We start from the raw sequence: 23029 nt of genomic DNA, 5'->3' as shown, positions 1-23029 counted from the left end.
AAATCTGAAATAAAATCTGATTTATAATACATGTCTCGAAGCTATATGTAAAAAATTAACTTCGTTTTCCAAAATAAGGGTTTGAAAGTCTAATGCAGAATACTCCATTTCGTAAATCAAGAAAGTTAATCAATACATAGCACTCAAAAACGAACTAAACTCATATGCTCAAGATGCAATTGTCTTCAGCTTTGCAAGAAAAATATCTGAACTAGAAAAAATCAACTTTTTTAGCATTTAACCTCTTGAACGCCATCCCATCCAGAAGCTGGTCCTTTTCATTAATTTCATTAAAGAGGAAAACCAGCACAAATTGAAATAATTTTTTCCAATCAGAATTTGACAAAAATCAATGTCGCGTTATATTAACAACCTTTCAATTTGGCAACTTGGTTAGAAATACAACGTGACTAATTAACTGAAAACACCAAAATTTAATTTCAAGCTTTTAGATCAAAAAACGGATTAATTGAGATCCCCTTAAAACGGATCCCCCAATTGACCTTTGATACCTGGAAACACCTTAGAACTTAGTTCTTTTCCACTATCGGAGAGTAGTCGCTGAATAAGCGAAGAATCTGCCAGTGCAAAAAAGTATTGCATTACTTGAATAGACAAAAAACATTCTAAAAGATATTGATCAAGATTCAAATAAAACTATGACAAAGTCATAAATCACAATCAGGAGTCATAAACGGTTCTGACAACACGAGTAATTTGGATGGATGACAGTAATAACAACAACGCAAGTTCTTTTTATTCTGGCGAGGAGAACTGGGCTCGCTACATAGCCAGTAAATGTCGCAAGTGGACTGGCTACTGGTCCATATTCAGTCCAGAGACGCTCGAGTTGGAGAGGACACTCAAGGAGAGACTCTATTCCGTTTATTTCATTTTCAAAGAGAAGAAATAATATTAAATAATTGAACTAGGCACAGCTATGGTAAAAATTTAGAGCTTGAATTCAAATTTCTATAAATTTTGGCATAATTTTTCAGCCTAGCTGCATATTTTTGCTAGCATAGCGAACTTATGTTATGTTAAAAATAGGATTGTTTTGGCCTAATTTTTAAAGCAACTATTAAAGCGAAGGCCTAATTTAAGTTAAAGCATACCTGAAACAAAAAAACCAAAATAATTGAATTGCGATTGGAATAGAGGACAACTTATGTTAGATAATCAAGCGGTGTCGTGCAGGTGATACCGAAATGGTACTTGAACATACAGTGGAAGAGGATCTATCGCACACGGGAACTGGACCAGAGGACGACAAACACAAAACAGGTCAACATATTAGAGTTAAAACCAAAATGCATGCGAGGTCTAGTCTGGAAACGATTTCTTTTGATCTTTACTCAGAAACGTGAATTTAACTAGCAAGCCCGTCTCCGTTTATCAATAGGTTCGCAAACATCTCTTTGTAAGCTAGTCAAGCAATGAAACTTTAAGCTTAAGGTCAGTCCATATTGGAAACTGGTTGGCAAGTTTTGCCGCTAATTATTCATTCAATCCATGCAGCTTTGAAATCTTTTAATTGTTTTCAGCTAGAAACGGGTCAAAAAACGTTTATTTTGCCCAAACCAGAACGGAGAAAAATTTCGGATGACATAGTTTGTTAAGTTTGCAATTGAACAAGGAAATTTTTTCGACCTCTTCATTTTAAACCTCCACCAAAGACTTGAATCTCTGAGTCTTGGGTTGAAACCTGCTTTGACTTACTTTTTCAACTATTCTTTTCGGATGATACCAATATTGGTTGTGATAGCACAAATTTAGATGATTTTCAGGATGATTTGTTAAATCTAGCTATGGCTTCAGTCCAATAAAGTTATTTTAGATAACAATAAAACGACAAATAAGTTTTGATAAAAACAAAAGTGCTTCCAATCTCTTTGTTGAGCTTCAAAATGACGTTTTCGACCCTGAATTTTCCTGCAAACATCCAGGTGTTATTGTAGCCAAAACGCTTTCCTTCATTCCTTCATTAATCATTATTCAAGAGAAAGTCAAAACAAAATTAAGTAGACACTGCGGTGTAATATCAAAAATGAGATACTTCGTACCAACGTCTGTTATGGGTTAATTGTTTATGGATTTACAATTTTCACTTCGTTAAATCAGATTTTGATGTGCTAGCGAAAAACTTTAAGAACGATTTATCTTAAGCGAAAAAATGAAAGCATTGCAGAAGCTTTTTACGAAAACAAAGTTTCACACAGATGCCAAGCTGCGCTTACCAAACTAAGGAGAACACGACAAAAAGCAGGTCTCGAGTTCTAAAAAGTGCAATAAGAAAAATTAATATAAGCCTCGAATTAGTAAAAAGTCAACAACGTCTCGGACTCAAACCGAAACCCTACAGCAACCTTGTAATTATGAGACTCACGCACTAACCACTCAGCCACGATTGATAAGTCCATCACAATCACTAGCCACAAATAATGACGAGATCAGATGCTGAAATTACCAATGCTACAGATCGCGCTTATAGCAAAAAGGCACACAAGTGAACACTTTTAATGAACACTTTTATTTGCGAGTAAGGTTAGAAAAAGCAATGTTCGTACTAAAAAACTAGCTGCTCGCTAGCGTAAGTAGTTCATGATTTGTATGTATATGATCTACTCAAGTTTTGCTGATAATCCATGAGTTGTATCCATCCAAACAGTTTTCTGAAATCTTTGTTTACATTAAGAACATATTTTTAAAACACAAAAAACGAGAACTCCTATACATGTGCCGCCTTTATGTAAGAAAACGAAATCATGCTTGATATCAACTACGGTTTCAATGATGCTGAACAAACCAAGTGTTAATAAGCTGCTGCCGCAAAATTTTGCAACAATGTGGGAAAACGATCTGAAGTTTTGCGTACGTATATTCAGAGACAATTATATACTAGGAAAAATTTATTTAGTAAAAAATATATTTCAATTAATAATTTTTGGTTTATACGTAGAAAATCGCACCCCTAAGGTGGGATGCTTTCAGAAGTTGGCTGTACAAATCCTTTTAGCTTAGGATATGTATATGGCGTTTTCATGATTTTTTTCATGAATTTCTACAAAGTTAGGAAAGGTTAAGGGAAAAAAGGAAAAAAAAATCCTATGAGCTGGGCTGTGCGACAAATTGCAGCAAAAGATATACGTTTATTCTAATGATTTGTTATACAAGCTTCTCAAAACTAGGCAAGTCAAAGATTTAAAAACCATAGAAGAAACCATTAATATTATTTTTATTCGATATTTTTTCTATATGATTCATTTTTGTTTTTATTATAACTGTATTACAAAATTCCTGAAAAAGGAATTGGGACATCAGTAAAAAGAAGCAATTTCGAGTATTCTAGTAAAATTGAGAAAGCCAGTAAGGATCGGAAAATGACAGTGGTTTAAGTTTGTGGAGAAGGACGCCTTGACAGTTATATGGACAACAGTTCTCATGAAAGGGAAAATGGGACCCCAGAAGAAAAGCAACAGTGTAGAATATTTTAATGCAAGTTGGTCAGTCAGTCAGGAGCAAAAAGAAAAAAAAATAACAAATTTACTGGAGAAAAATGCAAAAAAAGTTGAGGGAATATCACTAAAAAATGATTGAAAATCGATAGGAAAATTTGATTGAAAAGGAATTGACTGGACAGTATATACAAGTTGTTTTTGTTAAACCGTACTCGTTTCTTCAATTAGCTCCATCATAGGATGAATCTAATTCCGAAGCTTTGGGGAGTTTCAGAAGACAAGAACAACAACACTTTTATGAAATTTCAATTGGCTTTTGTTTGTTTTATTTTTTATTCGTAGTTTTAACTATTTATATTGTCCAAAACGGAACGGAAAAAAAATCTGATCGCTGTTTGGAAATGAACAAGGAATTCAATTCTATCAACCTATTCAATTTAAACTTAAAAAAACTTGAATTTCTGAGTCTTGGGTTAAAATCCGCTTTGACTTATTTTTTGAGCTGATGGATTTCAAGCTGTTTCATTGCGTGTATCTATTCGCAAACGTTCAAGTTTTTTCAAGCAAGCTACGTAGCAATAAAACTTTTGAAAAACTTCCAGTCTTTTTTTACAGCTTGAATCAACTCAGGCGAAAAATTCAGGTTTTCTGATGCAAGCTATTGAACAATAAAACTTAGAAAATAGCAAGCTATTCACTAGATGAAACTTTGAAATATATCAAGGTAATTAATAAAGCGAACCGGTTCGAACAAAATCAATTTTTCGAAGCAAGGAGGTTGCTATATTATTTAGTTTGTTCCAGACTAAAAATGATTTTGTTCATGCACACATTCGCGAATCAGCGCACTCGAAAAATCTGACAAAAAGTTGACAAGTACTGGTAAGCCTTGAAGTTGAACCGAGTTCATCTTGTCTGAAAAACTGACTTTATCTATAAAATTCAAGAATGTTCTCAGAAATGAGAATGTTAGAAAGTTCTACAATTTTCTCGGCCTTCTTAAACGTCGACCCCACAGAATTTTTTTCAAACGTTGCGCTCGACAAACTTAAAACAATTCGTTCAGCTAAACATTGCGTCCATAGCGAATTCTGACTTTTATTTAATTTAAAAGAAGATACGCTTCAATTGTTTTTATTTGAGTTCATAACTTTTATTAATGAGTAATTGCGCAGTGTAGATATCATTTGGCATACTAGTATACAGTAGACAAAATCTTGGTACTTTCTACATCAAAACTGATGTTTAAGCTTTTGCTCTATTGCTATAATAAGTTTTTCGCCAAAAAATGTCAGCAAAAACTTACATAATGAATTAAAGCACTGCTTGTTAACCTGTTTTCACTAAGAACTGATGTTGATGAAAGAGGAGGCGATGCAACTAAAGGCGTCCAACGAGAGAGACAAGAAGTTCCCCAAGCCCTACATCTCCATAAAGACCAAGGCGGGACTGTTCCAGCACCTCACTTTAGATTCAGACCAGGAGGTCATGCTCTCTTGGGACCTGAGGTGTGGAGACTTCAAATGCTACCAGGTGCATATGTTCGAACCGTCGAATATAAATGATTGTTCTCTCGAAAATTATTGTTTGGTCCAAAAACGAATATTGTTCAAAAAGTTCGTAAATACGCGCGTTAAAAGAAACAGCGCACAAAATAATTTCAATGCCAGCCTCAAACGTCTTGATATTTGGTACCTGTTTTTTATTTCAACGCAGATCCAAAACGAACAGAAAATCAGTCGGATAATTGATCATGTTCTTGAAAGCAGCAATTTCACATTCCTAATGACTTTTAGATTTTAAGACTTTTTGATTTTAGGGATGTCCTTATGAAAAAACTTCTATAGAAACAAGCATATTTGATCCTAGTTCACATTCCGGAGAGCAGGCATCTCGCATACCCTGTGCTACTTGCATGACTTAGACTGGTGTCCGGTGGTGGTGACTGTGATAGAGGAGGCAAGCGAGGCCAGAGATGTGAACAGACTAGAAGAGACAGTCTCTGTTGTACCACGGACACTCATGCCACACGGGGAGTGGAAAGGTAAGACATTTCAGAATATTTCAGTCAGAAACATTTATCCACGGTGGATAATAACAAAATACGAATTAACTATAAACGGAGAACCGCTATCCTGTTGATCATTTAGACCTTCATGTCGTTGTTTTGTTTATGTTTTTTTTTCCTGTATAGGAATTTTTTCTCAACCTCTCAACGATAAACACGCATATAGCTGGACCCGCCCACTACCCCAACCCATAACAACCCAATTCATAGTACACCCCAACCATAACACTTAAGGTCTTTTTTTATTTCATACTACATTCTAACCCCATAAGTACCATAGTGAAAGCTGGCTATTCATTGTTCATACTGAGTTTTTAAGTGACTGACTCGTTTAGGCCAGGCCAAGTTCTTGGGCATTAATTACGGACGGAGTGCCTCACTGGAATCATCTGGGCTAGCAAACAGAGAAGTGTCCATAAGAGTGTCCACGATTGGGCCATTAGCCTACAGCTGGGGTAGCGACGAGAACAAGGAGATCGCATTCAGGTCTACTTTAAAGTACAAAATTTTTGTGGAAAAAGAAACATTTTTTTTCAAGATAATATTTTTCTGAATCCGAAAATACCCATTTTCTCAGAAATTGTATTCTAATGACGGATAGGATAGCTGGGGCAAATTTCATCTGTACAGAATTGGTCTCTCAAAAATTCAAATATACATGACTGAGTAACTTCGGAGTGTTTTAATTAACTAAATGAATTTTTTCTTCTTTAGATTTTGGCTCGCAAATTGAATTCTACTTTAACTAGTGTCAAATTGGTCTTCGAAAAAAAAACAGATTAAAAGGCTCAATAAACATTTTTTTATCGATATCTATCAAAATAACCAAATCTATCAAATTCTATCATGAGCAAACCCTTAATTGTCTTATAGTTTGCTTGAAACACTATTTCCAAATTTTTATGATTTTTCGGAACTCAGGGCGGCTCAATTTTCGTTTTCTAGAAATAGCTTTCGACTAAAATCATTTGCTAGAATTACGACTGCAATGACTTGACTCAAAAAATTCTTAATTAGAGTCTTTATTCAAAAACAAGCAAAAAAAATGAAAACAAACAAAGTTTATTCAAAAAATCAAAAACAAGCAAGGTTTATTCAAAAACAAAGATAGATAGTTATTTGGAATTAGCACAGAAAATACCAACAAGGCACTTTTTCATTACGTAACTAAACAAAATAATTTTAAAAATGTTTAGTGAGAGGCGACTGAACTAGGAAGGAGCCACAGGAACCATTTGAAAAAATCTGAACAAGGATAGCTAGTTACTTGGATACAAGGATAGTTGATGTGGTTTTTACTGCATGTTGCGATAAAAAGATTTGAACGAAAAAATAGAACTTAGGCATATTTGAGAGTCATAGTAAAAAATCTCATTGTTAAACAGTTTTTGAAGAAAAATGACTAGAAACACGAAAAAAATTGCTAAAATTTATTAAATTTTTGATTCTCAAACTACGCAACAAAACTCCAAAAACTACCTTTACTTGAATAAAATTGAATTTTCAGGGCTTAAATAAGCTTTTGTTAACATACACGGTCACCTAAATAGCTCGAAAATAGACTAAAAATCAAAAACTTCAAATCGGTTTTTCTCGACACTGAAAAATTTTTTTTTAAGGTCGTTCGAATCACGACTGAAAGGGCTTTAATATGATATATGAATCAAACCATTCCGATGACTTTTTGTGGTACCTGATTTTGCGTGAAAAAAAAATAAAAAAAACTAAAATACACCCGAAAACAAAGTTCCTGCCCATTTTCAATGGTCGGAACAAAAAAATCACAAAATTCCCTATCTGGAAAAAAACAAACTTGTCTAATAATCAGTTTTGAAAAACAAGAAACTGAAACCAACCAATTTTTGAAACAAAATCACGGCTGAAAGTTCTTTAATATGATAACACACCTGACCTCTTACGTTATCAGGTGTGCAAATTTGACGGTTTAGTCTGTTGTACCACGGACACTCGTGCCACACGGGGAGTGGAAAGGCAAGACATTTAAGAATATTTCAGTCAGAACTATTTAACTACGGTGGATAATAACAAAATACGAATTAACTATAAACAGAGATCCGCTATCCTGTTACTCATTTAGACCTTCATGTCGTTGTTTTGTTTATGTTTTTTTTTCCTGTACTGGAATTTTTTCTCAACCTCTCAACGATAAACACGCATATAGCTGGACCCGCCCACTACCCCAACTCATAACAAACCAATTCATAGTACACCCCAACCATAACACTTTGGGTCTTGTTTTTCTATTTCATACTACTTTCTAACCGCATAAGCACAATAGTGAAATCTAGTTATACGTTGTTCACACTTAGATTTGAAATGACTGATTCGTTTAGGCCAGGCCAAGTTCTTGGGCATTAATTACGGACGGAGTGCCTCACTGGAATCATCTGGACTAGCAAACAGAGAAGTTTCCATAACAGTGTCCACAATTGGACGATTAGCCTACAGCTGGGGTAGCGACGAGAACAAGGAGATCGCACTCAAGTCTACTTTGAAGTACAAAATTTTGTGGTAAAAGAAACATTTTTTTCAAGATAATATTTTTCTGAATCCGAAAATTCTCATTTTCTCAGACATTGTATTCTAATGACGGATAGGATAGCTGGGGAAAATTTCATCTATACAGAATCGGTCTCTCAAGAATTCAAATATTCATGACTGAGTAACTTCGGAGTGTTTTAATTAACCAAATGAATTTTTTCTTCTTTAGATTTTGGCTAGCAAATTGATTTCTACTTTAACTAATGGTCAAATTGGTCTTCCAAAAAAAACAGATTAAAAGGCTCAATAAACCTTTTTTTATCAATATCTATCAAATTACCCAAATCTATCAAATTCTATGATGCGCAAACCCTTAATTGTCTTATAGTTTGCTTGAAACACAATTTCTAAATTTTTATGATTTTTCGGAACTCAGGGTGGCTCAATTTTCGTTTTCTAGAAATAACTTTCGCCTAATATCTTTTGATAGATTTACGACTGCAATGACTTGACTCAAAAAATTCTTAATTAGAGTCTTTATTCAAAAACAAGCAAAAAAATGAAAACAAACGAAGTTTTTTCAAAAAATCAAAAAAAGCAAGGTTTATTCAAAAACAGAGATAGATAGTTATTTGGAATTAGCACAGAAAATTCCGACAAGGTACTTTTTCATTAGGTAACTAAACAAAAGTATTTTAAAAATGTTAAGTGAGAGGCGACTGAACTAGGTAAAGAGCCACAGGAACCATATAAAAAATATGAACAGGGATAGCTAGTTACTTGGATGATGTCGGTTTTTGCATGTTGCGATGAAAAGCTTTGAACGAAAAAAAAGAACTTAGGCATATTTGAGAGTCATAATAAAATAGGTCAATTATAAAACCGTTTTTGAAAAAAATGACTAGAAACACAAAAAAAAAATTGCTAATTTATTAAATTTTTGATTTCCTAAATTACGCAACAAAACTCCAAAAACTACCTTTACTTGAAAAAAATTAACTTTTTACGGCTTAAATAAGCTATTGTAAACCTACACGGTCACCTTATTAGCTCGAAATTAGACCAAAAATCAAAAATTTCAAACCGGTTCTTCTCGACTTTGAAAAAAATTTAAAGGTCGTTCGAATCACGACTGAAAGGGCTTTAATATGATATATGACTCAAACCATCCAGATGATTTTATGTGGTACCTGATTTTGCGTGAAAAAAAATGAAAAAAAATTAAAACACACCGGAAACAAAGTTCCTTCCCATTTTCAATGGTCTGAACAAAAAAATCACAAAACACCCAGTCTGAAAAAAAAACAGACTAGTCTAATAACCAGTTTTGAAAAACCAGAAACTCAGACCAACCAATTTTTGAAGCAAAATCACGGCTGAAAGTTCTGTAATATGATAACACACCTGACCTCTTCAAGTTTTCTTTGAGGTACCTAAATATGGGCTAAAAAACTTTGCACCATAGTTTCTTACCTTTTTTCTTTAAGTGGTGGAAACAACAATCAATGTATAGTTTTCTTCAAAAATGAGAATTTTAGTGCAAGTATATTTTGAATTTCACAAAGAACATTAAATTTGATCAATTTGTGAAGTTTTGAGCGCACTGACAAATATCTAGCTTACTATAACTGATCATTCATTCACCTTGGAATCTGTCTCAAGTTTCTGAATCTGGCAGACAAAAATGTTGAATTGCATTGCCAAAAATGGTTTATTTTATGACGAGAGCAACAAATGGATGTTCATTTTCAGTTTTAATTGTTAACGAACTTCGTACGGTTGTTTTCATTTCAGTAGAAAACCAAAACTGGTCAACGCTTTTTTTGAGTTTATGTTAAGTTCCTCAAAAAAACAGAAAGAAGGCCAAATAAAACCACGCCAAGTTTTTTAAACTTCATAAATTTACACGATCGGCTGTTTTTTCTTAAAAACGTAGAGAAAACTGGATCAATAGATAAATTTTTATTTCGCTAAAGAATCAACGCAAAAAAAAAACAGAAAATACTCACTCGTTTCTTTTTTGAAAAAAAAAACATCTTTCGGATTTCAAGGAAACAATAGGGCATTAAAGCTAATTGAACTTCAAGAAATTATGATACACTTCTTTGACTAAATTTACTTGAGAAAACTTGAACAAAGATAAGTTTTTCATTCCGCTGCTAAATCTGAAAATTTATTCCATTTTTGAAACGTGATCATTAATAGGGAATTCACTGATAGTTTATAGGACCTTTATACACTTTAGATGTTCATTAGTTAGTCTTCCATTTAACAAAAGTATATTTGATAATAAAAAAAACAGACGTCAAACAGCAGATGATCAAATTTGAGCGTGGACAAATTTTAAATATTTTTTTACTAAAAAAACTTCTAGAAATCATCACAACTTATTGTTCTTTTTTATCTTAACTACGCATTAATTATGATTTCTCAAATTTGATTACTTAATCAAATAAAAATTCATAAAAAAATCCTTCTTAATCAAAAAAATAATTAATTCGAAAGCTTAAAAAAACAAAAGAATGCAATTTTTTCCTATCTTCCTTGAATTGACATTTTTTTTTCTAACAGTGGGTATATTTAATTGATTTGATCTCGTACGCATAAAAAATTCAGGAATTAGATGCATTTACTTTTCCAATTTTACTTATTTTGTCTTTTTTCAAGTTAATTTAAAGTCGGCTTTTTGCTGACGTTATGTGCAAAATTTGTATAACCAACGTCTTTGTTTAATATAAAAAGTGCGCCAAATGACTTCTATTTTTCAGCAACGGAATGTCGCTGAGTATCCCCTCTGAGCCCTTGAAGATAGTGGGCGGGGAGTTCCAGGTGGGCTGTCAGTGGGTAGCCTCCGAACACGAGATCCGACAGATCATAGTCGACTACAACAACTACCTCGTCAACGAAATGCAGTCCCTCACTTACAGACGCAAAGACGTCCAGCTATACGTCTGAGGACTTGAAGCCGATAGCCAACCAAGACGAAAAAAAAACAGAGCGATAAATTGGTTTTCAATGTTTCGGAAACCAATATAAAAAAAATGGAAAGAACATCAGAAGTTGAGTCCTAAACCCGCTGATTTATGCAATTTGTGGTTCAGTGACACCTGTAAACCCAAACTGATTACCTTTTTAAGCTCATCGGACAAATTGGTTCAATTCGATTGCAATAGTTGGAACTGTCCACAAATATTCAATCTCAAAACTCCGAGGAACTTCGATCTCAAAACTTCGTGTTAAAAAAATGAAAAACTTCAGCGGCCTTAAATACCATTGTTTCAAATATATATTTTCCTTCAGATAAATCGACTTTTTTAGACTGAAGCTGATGCTATGATTAAAATGTATTGTTATGTAATTTTTAATTGAAATTTAACTAACTGATGGCTTTAGATAAGTACCTTAACTGCAATTTTTAACCAGCAAACATATAACTGGGTTCGAACTAGCTAATTTCTAAGTTTATATCAATGAAAAACTCATTTGAAAACTATCGCTTCTAACTAATCTAACTAATTTTAACAGCACATGAACAGCACAAAAGAAAGGATAGATGAAAAAATGTAATTGTCGCCGAGAAATTTAAAAATACTGCTACGCGTTGGCATTCTGGGATGAGACCAGGTAATTTTTGAAGTTGATTCTCTTTTTGAAGATACCGAATACAAACTCTGAAATTGTGATGACAGGAGAGAAGATTGGCAGTTGTTTTGGGACTGCTGCCCCTTCGACGTCTGAAGTTGCCGGCTCCATGAAGACGGGAGGCTGGGCTGCGAATGGGTATAGTGTTAACTCTCTTGGTGCAGTGAAACTTAATTTAACTACTAAATCTATTTGTAGATCCCATAAACATTTGTGACTACTCTTTTAATAGACTCAGACACTCCTATCTCCAAACACTAACCAAAGCAAAAATATCCGAGTAGATAAGGATGAGGTAAGCAAAAAAAAACCCTGAACTACGAAAAAAAACCTGAACTACGAAAAAAAAACGAACTACGAAAAAACCCAAACAACGAAAAAACCCAAACAACGAGAAAAAAAACCGAGCTACGAAAAAATCACGATTCTTTTCCTCGACCCCAGACCCCCTACCCCCGTATATTCACACACGAAAGGTTTCGCTATAAAGTTCCTGTCCATTACACTATCACTGAGTTTAAGTATTGATCCTACTAATCTCACCTTCGAAAGCACTTAGAATGAGGAATGGGAAGAGGATGGAGTAGACACATCCATTGATCAGTGCAGAGTGGTGTGCAGAGGAGAGGAGAGTGAGAGGGAGTCCAAATCCCAGGAAGTAAGGCACGTTACTCTACAACACAACAGGGTCAAAATCATATGGTGCACTTAATCAACATGAAAGTTTAATTTTAAAACCATTTAACTTTTTCCAGCAATTAGACAGCATTAACTATTTTAACATCATTATCCAACTTATAATTGCTCTTATGTCTCAAAGAATTACTGTTGTGCCCTTAATTTAGAATTAGATAAAACTTTTGCTGGTGATTTTTTTCTCGATGGGACTCCTGGACACTTCACCACCGCTCCCATTTCTAGATGTTTTTCAAATTCTCTTTTTAGACAATTGTATGGAACTGGAACCAGTTTGATTTGAATAATTTATAAAGACACTGAGAGAGAGAGAGATAGGAAGGGCGTGGTGCTATTTATTCAGAATCCACAAATAGCTCTTTTTAATTCAAGCTGTATATTCGAACGTTTCTCAGTTAATTAAAGTTTAATTCAGAAATTAATGTATGTATGCGGCGGTTTGTACCTGTATGCGAATGAGTCTGTCTTTTGCGTCGTGTCTCTGTGCCCACCAGATGTACTCGAAGGCGTAGAGGGAGTAGAGGAGAGACAGGTGGAATATTGAGAACAGATAAGACAGGTAGCCCAGAGGCAGCATCGAGAACACTGTAGCCTACAAGCACACGTAATTTTGAAGCTATTCGGGGAGTTGTGAACCTTCAAATCGAAATATTATTAAGACTTGAACATCGATTAGACATGGAACAGAACTCAGATTGCATCAATTGGCAGTGCTGCCATGGGTTTTTCGAAGAAAAAACACATTAAGACACACACCCTTGTGACAAATTTTAGACTTTATGACAAGTAACTGAAACTATAAACAATTTTTCGTTGGTATTTTTAAGATAGAAAACAGCCCAAGTCATTATTGAAACAAATCTGATCGTGATGACAAAAAATTACAACAATTACTGACTTCAAAACTCTTCAAACACTTGCTAATTGTCAAATCGAATACACTCAAAGTCTTTGAAACATGGACTTTGAAGACAATTGACTAAGCCGATAAAACATAAGCCGAAACCATTCAAATCGAAAAATGGAAATAAAAAACTTATTCTACATCCAAGTTGTTGAATTGGCGAAATATCAGGACGACTGTTAAAATCAGGAAAATTTTTTGCGTTTCTGTCGAAATTAAGCCGACAAAAAATCAGCGGATATCGATTTTTGCTGTTTGCAGATTTTAGAAATACAGCTGACAAACAAAAGTCCGAAAAACCGCGGACATTAGGGAAGGGTCCAAATGAAATCGCGTTACCTCTAGATCAAGAGGGAAGAGGCCTCGAAGTTGTATGGTTCAATAACAAAGCAAGTTTAATTTCTGATAGATGTGTAAGAAAAGCATTTGCAGGCAAATATCGAATTCCGATTAAAAGAGACCGGCTTCTCCATAACCCCGGTCCTACTCATTGCAGGACCATTCATAGGGAATGGGATGCAATCCATTTTGTCGTAGCCGATCGCACCTTGAGGCGGAAGACACTGAGACCCGTCCAACCGGATCCAGCGGCAACCGCCTACTCGTGGTGGATTCGTCTCCAACTGGAGCAAATGGTGCCAACCCTGCCGCAACAGCGACAGACTTCCCAGAACACCCACAGCGGAGAGAAAGTCTTCAGGAAGATTCTGAACACTGCTTCTGCTCACAACATTCCCTCCGGACGCATTCCCAAAGCCAAGCCCAACATTCCGCCAGCAGCCTCCCGCCTGATCAAGCAAAGAGACGAAACAAGAAGAAACAACCCTCACTCCAAAGACATTCCGACCTTGAACGCCAGGATAGACTTCCTCATTTCCAAGCAAAGAATGGAGAAATGGAAAGAGCATGTGGCAACATTCGACAGAAAAACCAATGTGACCAAACTCTGGAAGACAATCGGCGCGATCACAGGAAAGAAACAAAGTGCCCCTCCAAATCAAGGAATAAAATTCAACGAAAAACAGATTAAAGACGCCAGCAGTATGAGCAACGCTTTCAATATACAATACGCAAGACCAATGAACCACAAGACCGAGAAAGACAACAGGAAAATAAACAGAAACATAAAGAAACAACCTCTCAACGACGCCCCAGTCATTACCTCCAAACAAGTAAAAACTGCCATACAGAACGCGAAGAACTCCAAAGCATTCGGCCCAGACAACATCTCGACCACTCACATGAAACACCTCGGACCAAATGCTATCAACTACCTCACGAAGATCTTCAACCTGTCGCTCAGCAAATGCCAGATCCCAGCAATTTGGAAGTCGTCAGTCATTATTCCGCTGCTGAAACCAGGCAAAGACGCAGGCCTCAGCAACTCGTACAGACCCGTCTCCTTGCTTTGCCCAGCCTCGAAGATCCTGGAGAAGTGCATCCAACCTCTCATCACCGAACACCTCCACTTCGCCAGTCACCAACACGGCTTCCGGTCCAAGCACTCAACGGTCACCGCTCTTTGTGACATCACGACAGCCATCTCCAACGGCTTCAACAGAAAGAAACCAGCCGACTCTGCTTGTCGCGATTGACCTGTCGAAAGCCTTCGACACGGTTAAGCATTCCAAGCTCCTCGACCTCATCAACAAGACCAGTCTGCCCAGTGCTCTGAAAAGATGGCTCGCGAACTTCCTACAAGGACGACAAGCAAGAACACTGTTTCGCGACTCTCTCTCAAAAGCACGGATAGTTCGGTTTGGAGTGCCACAAGGATCAGTTTTGTCGCCACTCCTTTTCAACTACTACGTCGCAGACGCACCTAGCCCTCCGGACGAAATCAAGATCAAGTCCTACGCAGACGACTTCACGTCCCTCATTCTCGGCACCGACATACCAGCAATGGCAGGAAAACAAACGGAGTACCTCGCAGTACTAGTGAATTTCTTCGAAGAGCGAAACCTCCAGATCTCCATTGACAAGAGTTTTGTCACGCTGATGACACCACAGACAGCCCAATACAAAACCGTTCCTGAAGTGAAGATAAACAATGAACAAATAAGAATGAACAACCAAGCGAAGATCCTCGGCATCACTTTCGACACCATGCACACTTTCGGGGCCCATTGCAGAGACACTGCGAAGAAATGCTCTCAACGCAACAACGCCCTGAAAGCGCTTGCCGGCACTGACTGGGGAAGCGACAAGGAAACACTCCTCATGACCTACAAAGCCGTTGTTCGCTCTAAACTTGAGTACGGCGCCGCTGTGATAACGCCCACACTCTCCGAAAGCAACATCGAGAAACTACAGAAGGTCCAAAACAGCGCCCTGAGAACAATCACCGGATGCCACGCCATGACTCACATAGACCACCTTCACCAAGAAACATCCGTTCTACCAGTTAGACGACACCTCAGAATGCGAACGATACAACATCATCTCGCCAACCACTTGCCAGATCACCCAGGAAACCAACTCACGAAAGAACCCAAGAACCCACCAAGACTCATGAAAGAAACCCTCCAAACACGATATGAAGAAAGATACATTGAACCTCTACTCGACAGCAATAGACCTCTAACCGAAAAGAAGTACAGAAACCTGCTAAAAACGATCCACACAAATGAGGTACGCGACGCCTTACAAACATACGAATACCCAGCAGTCCTCGGACACAATCCACCAAAAATTGCCAAAGAAGAAACCGAATTACCAAGAACAACAAGAAGAACACTGGCACAGCTCAGATCCGGCTACTCAAAGTTCCTGAACTCGTACATGAACAGAATTGACCCGACAGTAAGCGAACTTTGCCCGGACTGCCAGCAAACAAGCCACACAACTATACACCTGTTCGACTGCATCGCAAATCCTACGAACTTAACCCCAGCCGATCTCTGGAAGCAACCGAAGAAGACAGCAATATTCCTGAAACTCCCCACAACCCTGGACCCGACAACGAGCGACGAATAGATCTCAGAAGGGCAACAACAACAACAACAACCCGTCCAACCGTGACCCATGTGAGAGACGTGTTCCTTACCCACTCGGCCACGGTAACTCAAGACACTGACTCTCGCAAGTTTTAATACCACAAAAGGCATGAAACAAGAAATATTTCAGACGGAAACACATTATCCTGTTATTAATCTCAAAAAACGGTAACCTGCACCAACACAAAAGGGACGTTGACGTACTTTAACATTTTCGATGAAAAAAAATGGCTTGCAATCAGATATAAGACTGAAATCATTGCTCAGAGTATCCATTATTTCACCTAATCACAAAATTTGAGAAATAGAAACTGGGTCGTTGTCAAACATAAAATAAAATCATTAATCATAGGAAGGCAGTTTTTTCATCATTCATTACTTGACCTCATCGAAAAGACTGATGGAAATCAAAAACTGATCAGTTGTCAGAACTGTAGTGTGATCAAAAACCATAGAAATGTAGTTATTTTATCATTTATTAGATGACCTATTCAAACATTTTCCATAAAAAAAACTGGTTCATTATCAGATATAAGACAGAAACCATTGATCATAGGCAGGTCGTTTTTTCTTGATTCACTTGACCAAATCAAAAAGTGCAAGGACAAATAAAAACTGGTTTAATGTCAGATATAAACGTGAAACCAAAAACCATAGGAAGGCAGTTATTTTATCATTCATTAGTTGACCTATTCAAACATTTTCCATGAAAATCGTTTATTATCATACATAAGACAGAAAATAATGATTATAGAAAGGCAGTACTTTCATCATCCATTACTTCACCTAATCAAAAAAATTGATGACAAATAAAACTGGGTCCTTGTCAGATGTAAAAAGAAATCATTTATCATATGAAGGCAGTTTTTTCATCATCCATTACTGGACCTCATCAAAAAGACTGATGGAAATTAAAAACTGGTCAGTTGTCAGAACTGTAGTGTGATCAAAAACCATAGAAATGTAGTTATTTTATCATTTATTATATGACCTATTCAATCATTTTCCATGAAAAAAAACTTGTTTATTATCATATATAAAACAGAAAACATTGATCAAGGAAAGGCAGTTTTTCATCCATTACTTTTCATCCATTACTCGTCCTTGGGAGATAAAAAAAGAAATCAATAATCTTCAGAAGGCAGTTTTTTCATCATCCATCACTTGACTTCATCAAAAAGATGAAGAAAAATCAAAAAGCGGGATGACAGTTTTTAAGATCGTAATCAATACCCAGAGGAAGGCAGTTGAATTATCATTTATTAGCTGACGTATTCAAACATTTTCCATAAAAAATCTGGTTTTTATCATATAAGACAGAAAACAATGATAATAGAAAGGCAGTTCTTTCATCATCCATTACTTGACCTAATCAAAAAGTTTGATGACAATTAAAATGGGTCCTTGTCAGATATTAAAAGAAATCATTAATCATAGGAAGGCAGTTTTTACATCATCCATTACTTGACCTCATCAAAAAGACTGATGGAAATCACAAACTGGTTAGTTGTTAGAACTGTAGTGCGATCAAAAACCATAGAAATGTAGTTATTTTTATCATTTATTAGATGACCTATTCAAACGTTTTCCATGGAAAAAACTGGTTTATTATCAAAGACAGAAAACATTGATCCTAGAAAGGCAGTTCTTTCATCATCCATTACTTGACCTAATCAAAATAATGTTTCATGGAAAATAAAAACTGGTTTGTTGTCAGATATTAACGTGAAATCATTACTCATAGAAAGGCAGTTATTTCATCATTTATAAGTTGAACTGAGCAAAATTTTTCGATGAAAAAGATAGTTTATTATCAGATTTAAGACTGAAATCATTGATCATAGGGAGGCTGTTTTTCATCATTTGTAAAATGACCAATTCAAAATGATTTTGATGGAAGCAAAAACTGGTTTCTTATCATTTACATGACCTAATCAAACATATTAATGACAATTAAAAATTCAATTGTTGTCAGATATAAAATTGAAATCAATAATCAGAGGAAAGCAATTTTTTCATCACTTATTAGTTGAAATATTTAGAAGTTTTCGATGAAAGAAGATCTGGTTTTTATCAGATTAAAGACTGAAATCATTGATCATAGGAAGGCAGTTTTTTTCTTCATGCATTACTTGAGCTCATCAATAAAGGTAGACAATTGAAAACTGGTTTAATGTCAGATATAAAAACGAAATCATGAATCATAAGAAGGCAGTTATTTCATAATTTTTTAGTTGAACTGATCAAAAAATTTCGATGAAAAAAGATTTGATTTGTTACCAGAAATAAGATTTAATCGCTTGATCCTAGGAAGGAAGATTTTTTCCTTAATCAATACTTGAATAAAGTGAAATCATCCATCACAGGAAGGCAGTTTTTTCATCATCCATTACTTCACCTAATCAAAAAGTTAAAAGTTTGATGACAAACAAAAAAACTGGGTCGTTGTCAGATATAAAATTAAATCGTCCATCATAGGAAGGCAGTTTTTTCATCATCCATTACATGACCTAATCGAAATGATGAATGAAAATCAAAAACCGGTTTTTTGCTTTACATATAAGAGTGTAATCAATAAGCATAGGAAGGCAGTTAAATTATAATTTATTTGCTGACCTATTCAAACAATTTTTAATGAAAAAAACTGGTTTATTATCAGATACAAGACAGAAATCATTGATCATAGGAAGGCAGTTTTTTTCTTCATTCATTACTTGACCTAATCAAAAAGTGTAACGACAAATAAAAACTTGTTTGTTGTCAGATACAAAAGTGAAATCAATAACCATAGGAAGGCAAATAGTTTATCACTTATTAGTTGACCTATTCAAACATTTTCCATAAAAAAAACTGGTTTATTATCATATCTACGACAGTAATCATAGATCATAGGAAAGCAGTTTTTTCGTCATCAATTACATGACCTAAGCAAAAAATTAATGAGCATTAAAAATTGAATTGTTGTCAGATATAAAATTGAAATCAATAATCAGAGGAAAGCAATTTTTTCATCACTTATTAGTTGAAACATTTAGAATTTTTCGATGAAAGAAGATCTGGTTTTTATCAGATTAAAGACTGAAATCATTGATCATAGGAAGGCAGTTTTTTTCTTCATGCATTACTTGAGCTCATCAATAAGTGTAGACAATTGAAAACTGGTTTGTTGTCAGATATAAAAGTGAAATCAAGAATCATAGGAAGGCAGTTATTTCATCATTTTTAGTTGAATTGATCAAAAAATTTCGATGAAAAAAAGACTTGATTTGTTACCAGAAATAAGATTTAATCGATTGATCCTAGGAAGGAAGATTTTTTCCTTATTCAATACTTGAATAAAGTGAAATCATCCATCACAGGAAGACAGTTTTTTCATCATCCATTACATAACCTAATCGAAAAGTTAAAAGTTTGATGACAAACAAAAAAACTGGGTCGTTGTCAGATATAAAATTAAATCGTCCATCATAGGAAGGCAGTTTTTTCATCATCCAAAAAACCGGTTTGTTTTTATATATCAGAGTGTAATCAAATAACCAACCATAGGAAGGCAGTTAAATTATCATTTATTAGCTGACCTATTCAAACATTTTTTAATGAAAAAAACTGGTTTATTATCAGATACAAGACAGAAATCATTGATCATGGGAAGGCAGTTTTTTTCTTCATTCATTACTTGACCTAATCAAAAAGTGTAACGACAAATAAAAACTGGTTTGTTGTCAGATACAAAAGTGAAATCAATAACCATAGGAAGGCAAATCTTTTATCACTTATTAGTTAACCTATTCAAACCTTTTCCATAAAAAAAAACTGGTTTATTGTCATATCTACGACAGAAATCATTGATCATAGGAAGACAGTTTTTTTCTTCATGCATTACTTGAGCTCATCAATAAGTGTAGACAATTGAAAACTGGTTTGTTGTCAGATATAAAAGTGAAATCATGAATCATAGGAAGGCAGTTATTTCATCATTTTTTAGTTGAACTGATCAAAAAATTTCGATAAAAAAAGATCTGATTTGTTACCAGAAATAAGACTTAAGCAAATGATCCTAGGAAGGAAGACTTTTTCCTTATCCAATACTTCGCCTAATCAAAAAGTTTGATGACAAACAAAAAAAACTGGGTCGTTGTCAGATATAAAATTAAATCATCAATCATAGGAAGGCAGTTTTTTCATCATCCATTACATGACCTAATCGAAATGATAAAAGAAAATCAAAAACCGGTTTGTTGTTATATATCAGAGTGTAATCAATAACCATAGGAAGGCAGTTAAATTATCATTTATTAGCTGACCTATTCAAACATTTTTTAATGAATAAAACTGGTTTATTATCAGATACAAGACAGAAATCATTGATCATAGGAAGGCAGTTTTTTTCTTCATTCATTACTGGACCTAATCAAAAGTGTAACGACAAATAAAAACTGGTTTGTTGTCAGATACAAAAATGAAATCAATAACCATCGGAAGGCAAATCTTTTATCACTTATTAGTTAACCTATTCAAACCTTTTCCATAACAAAAAAACTGGTTTATTGTCATATCTACGACAGAAATCATTGATCATAGGAAGACAGTTTTTTCTTCATGCATTACTTGAGCTCATCAATAAGTGTAGACAATTGAAAACTGGTTTGTTGTCAGATATAAAAGTGAAATCATGAATCATAGGAAGGCAGTTATTTCATCATTTTTTAGTTGAACTGATCAAAAAATTTCGATAAAAAAAGATCTGATTTGTTACCAGAAATAAGACTTAAGCAAATGATCCTAGGAAGGAAGACTTTTTCCTTATCCAATACTTCGCCTAATCAAAAAGTTTGATGACAAACAAAAAAACTGGGTCGTTGTCAGATACAAAATTAAATCATCAATCATAGGAAGGCAGTTTTTTCATCATCCATTACATGACCTAATCGAAATGATAAATGAAAATCAAAAACCGGTTTGTTGCTTTACATATAAGAGTGTAATCAATAAGCATAGGAATGCAGTAAAATTATAATTTATTAGCTGACCTATTCAAACATTTTTTAATGAATAAAACTGGTTTATTATCAGATACAAGACAGAAATCATTGATCATAGGAACGCAGTTTTTTTCTTCATTCATTACTTGACCTAATCAAAAAGTGTAACGACCAATAAAAACTGGTTTGTTGTCAGATACAAAAGTGAAATCAATAACCATAGGAAGGCAAATCTGTTATCACTTATTAGTTAACCTATTCAAACCTTTTCCATAAAAAAACTGGTTTATTGTCATATCTACGACAGAAATCATTGATCATAGGAAGACAGTTTTTTTCTTCAAGCATTACTTGAGCTCATCAATAAGTGTAGACAATTGAAAACTGGTTTGTTGTCAGATATAAAAGTGAAATCATGAATCATAGGAAGGCAGTAATTTCATCATTTTTTAGTTTAACTGATCAAAAAATTTCGATAAAAAAAGATCTGATTTGTTACCAGAAATAAGACTTAAGCAAATGATCCTAGGAAGGAAGACTTTTTCCTTATCCAATACTTCGCCTAATCAAAAAGTTTGATGACAAACAAAAAAAAACTGGGTCGTTGTCAGATATAAAATTAAATCATCAATCATAGGAAGGCAGTTTTTTCATCATCCATTACATGACCTAATCGAAATGATAAATGAAAATCAAAAACCGGTTTGTTGCTTTACACATAAGAGTGTAATCAATAAGCATAGGAAGGCAGTTAAATTATAATTTATTAGCTGACCTATTCAAACATTTTTTAATGAATAAAACTGGTTTATTATCAGATACAAGACAGAAATCATTGATCATAGGAACGCAGTTTTTTTCTTCATTCATTACTTGACCTAATCAAAAAGTGTAACGACAAATAAAAACTGGTTTGTTGTCAGATACAAAAGAGAAATCAATAACCATAGGAAGGCAAATATTTTATCACTTATTAGTTGACCTATTCAAACATTTTCCATAAAAAAACTGGTTTATTGTCATATCTACGACAGAAATCATTGATCATAGGAAGACAGTTTTTTTCTTCATGCATTACTTGAGCTCATCAATAAGTGTAGTCAATTGAAAACTGGTCTGTTGTCAGACATAAAAATGAAATCATGAATCATAGGAAGGCAGTTATTTCATCATTTTTTAGTTAAACTGATCAAAAAATTTCATTGAAAAAAGATTTGATTTGTTACCAGAAATCAGATTTAATCGATTGATCCTAGGAAGGAAGATTTTTTCCTTATTCAAAACTTCAATAAAGAAGGCAGTTTTTTCATCATCCATTACATGACCTAATCGAAAAGATAAATGAAAACCAAAAAGCGGTTTGTTGTTATATATCAGAGTGTAATCAATAACCATAGGAAGGCAGTTAAATTATCATTTATTAGCTGAACTATTCAAACATTTTTTAATGAAAAAAAAACTGGTTTATTATCAGATACAAGACAGAAATCATTGATCATAGGAAGGCAGTTTTTTTTCTTCATTCATTACTTGACCTATTCAAAAAGTGAAACGACAAATAAAAACTGGTTTGTTGTCAGATACAAAAGTGAAATCAATAACCATAGGAAGGCAAATCTTTTATCACTTATTAGTTAACCTATTCAAACCTTTCCCATAAAAAAAAACTGGTTTATTGTCATATCTACGACAGAAATCATTGATCATAGGAAGACAGTTATTTTCTTCAAGCATTACTTGAGCTCATCAAAAAGTGTAGACAATTGAAAACTGGTTTGTTG

The 23029-nt window shown here is 34.6% G+C and overlaps 1 protein-coding gene across 1 annotated transcript in view; it reads right to left on the bottom strand.

The window, feature by feature from the left end:
* Positions 1–11416: 11416 nt before the first annotated feature.
* Positions 11417–23029, bottom strand: part of LOC134847823 (etoposide-induced protein 2.4 homolog) — a 224570-nt gene continuing 212957 nt past the window's right edge. Inside the window, exons 5-7 of the mRNA XM_063865048.1 lie at positions 12812–12958; positions 12214–12343; positions 11417–11798 (exon numbers count right to left, since the gene is read on the bottom strand). Coding sequence (XP_063721118.1) covers positions 11623–11798; positions 12214–12343; positions 12812–12958 — 453 coding nt within the window. The 3' untranslated portion in view covers positions 11417–11622. The remainder of the gene's footprint in view (positions 11799–12213; positions 12344–12811; positions 12959–23029) is intronic.

The sequence above is a fragment of the Symsagittifera roscoffensis genome, chromosome 6, assembly GCF_963678635.1.
Source record: "Symsagittifera roscoffensis chromosome 6, txSymRosc1.1, whole genome shotgun sequence".
NCBI lineage: Eukaryota > Metazoa > Xenacoelomorpha > Acoela > Convolutidae > Symsagittifera > Symsagittifera roscoffensis.
This window is presented reverse-complemented; position numbering and strand designations above follow the sequence as displayed.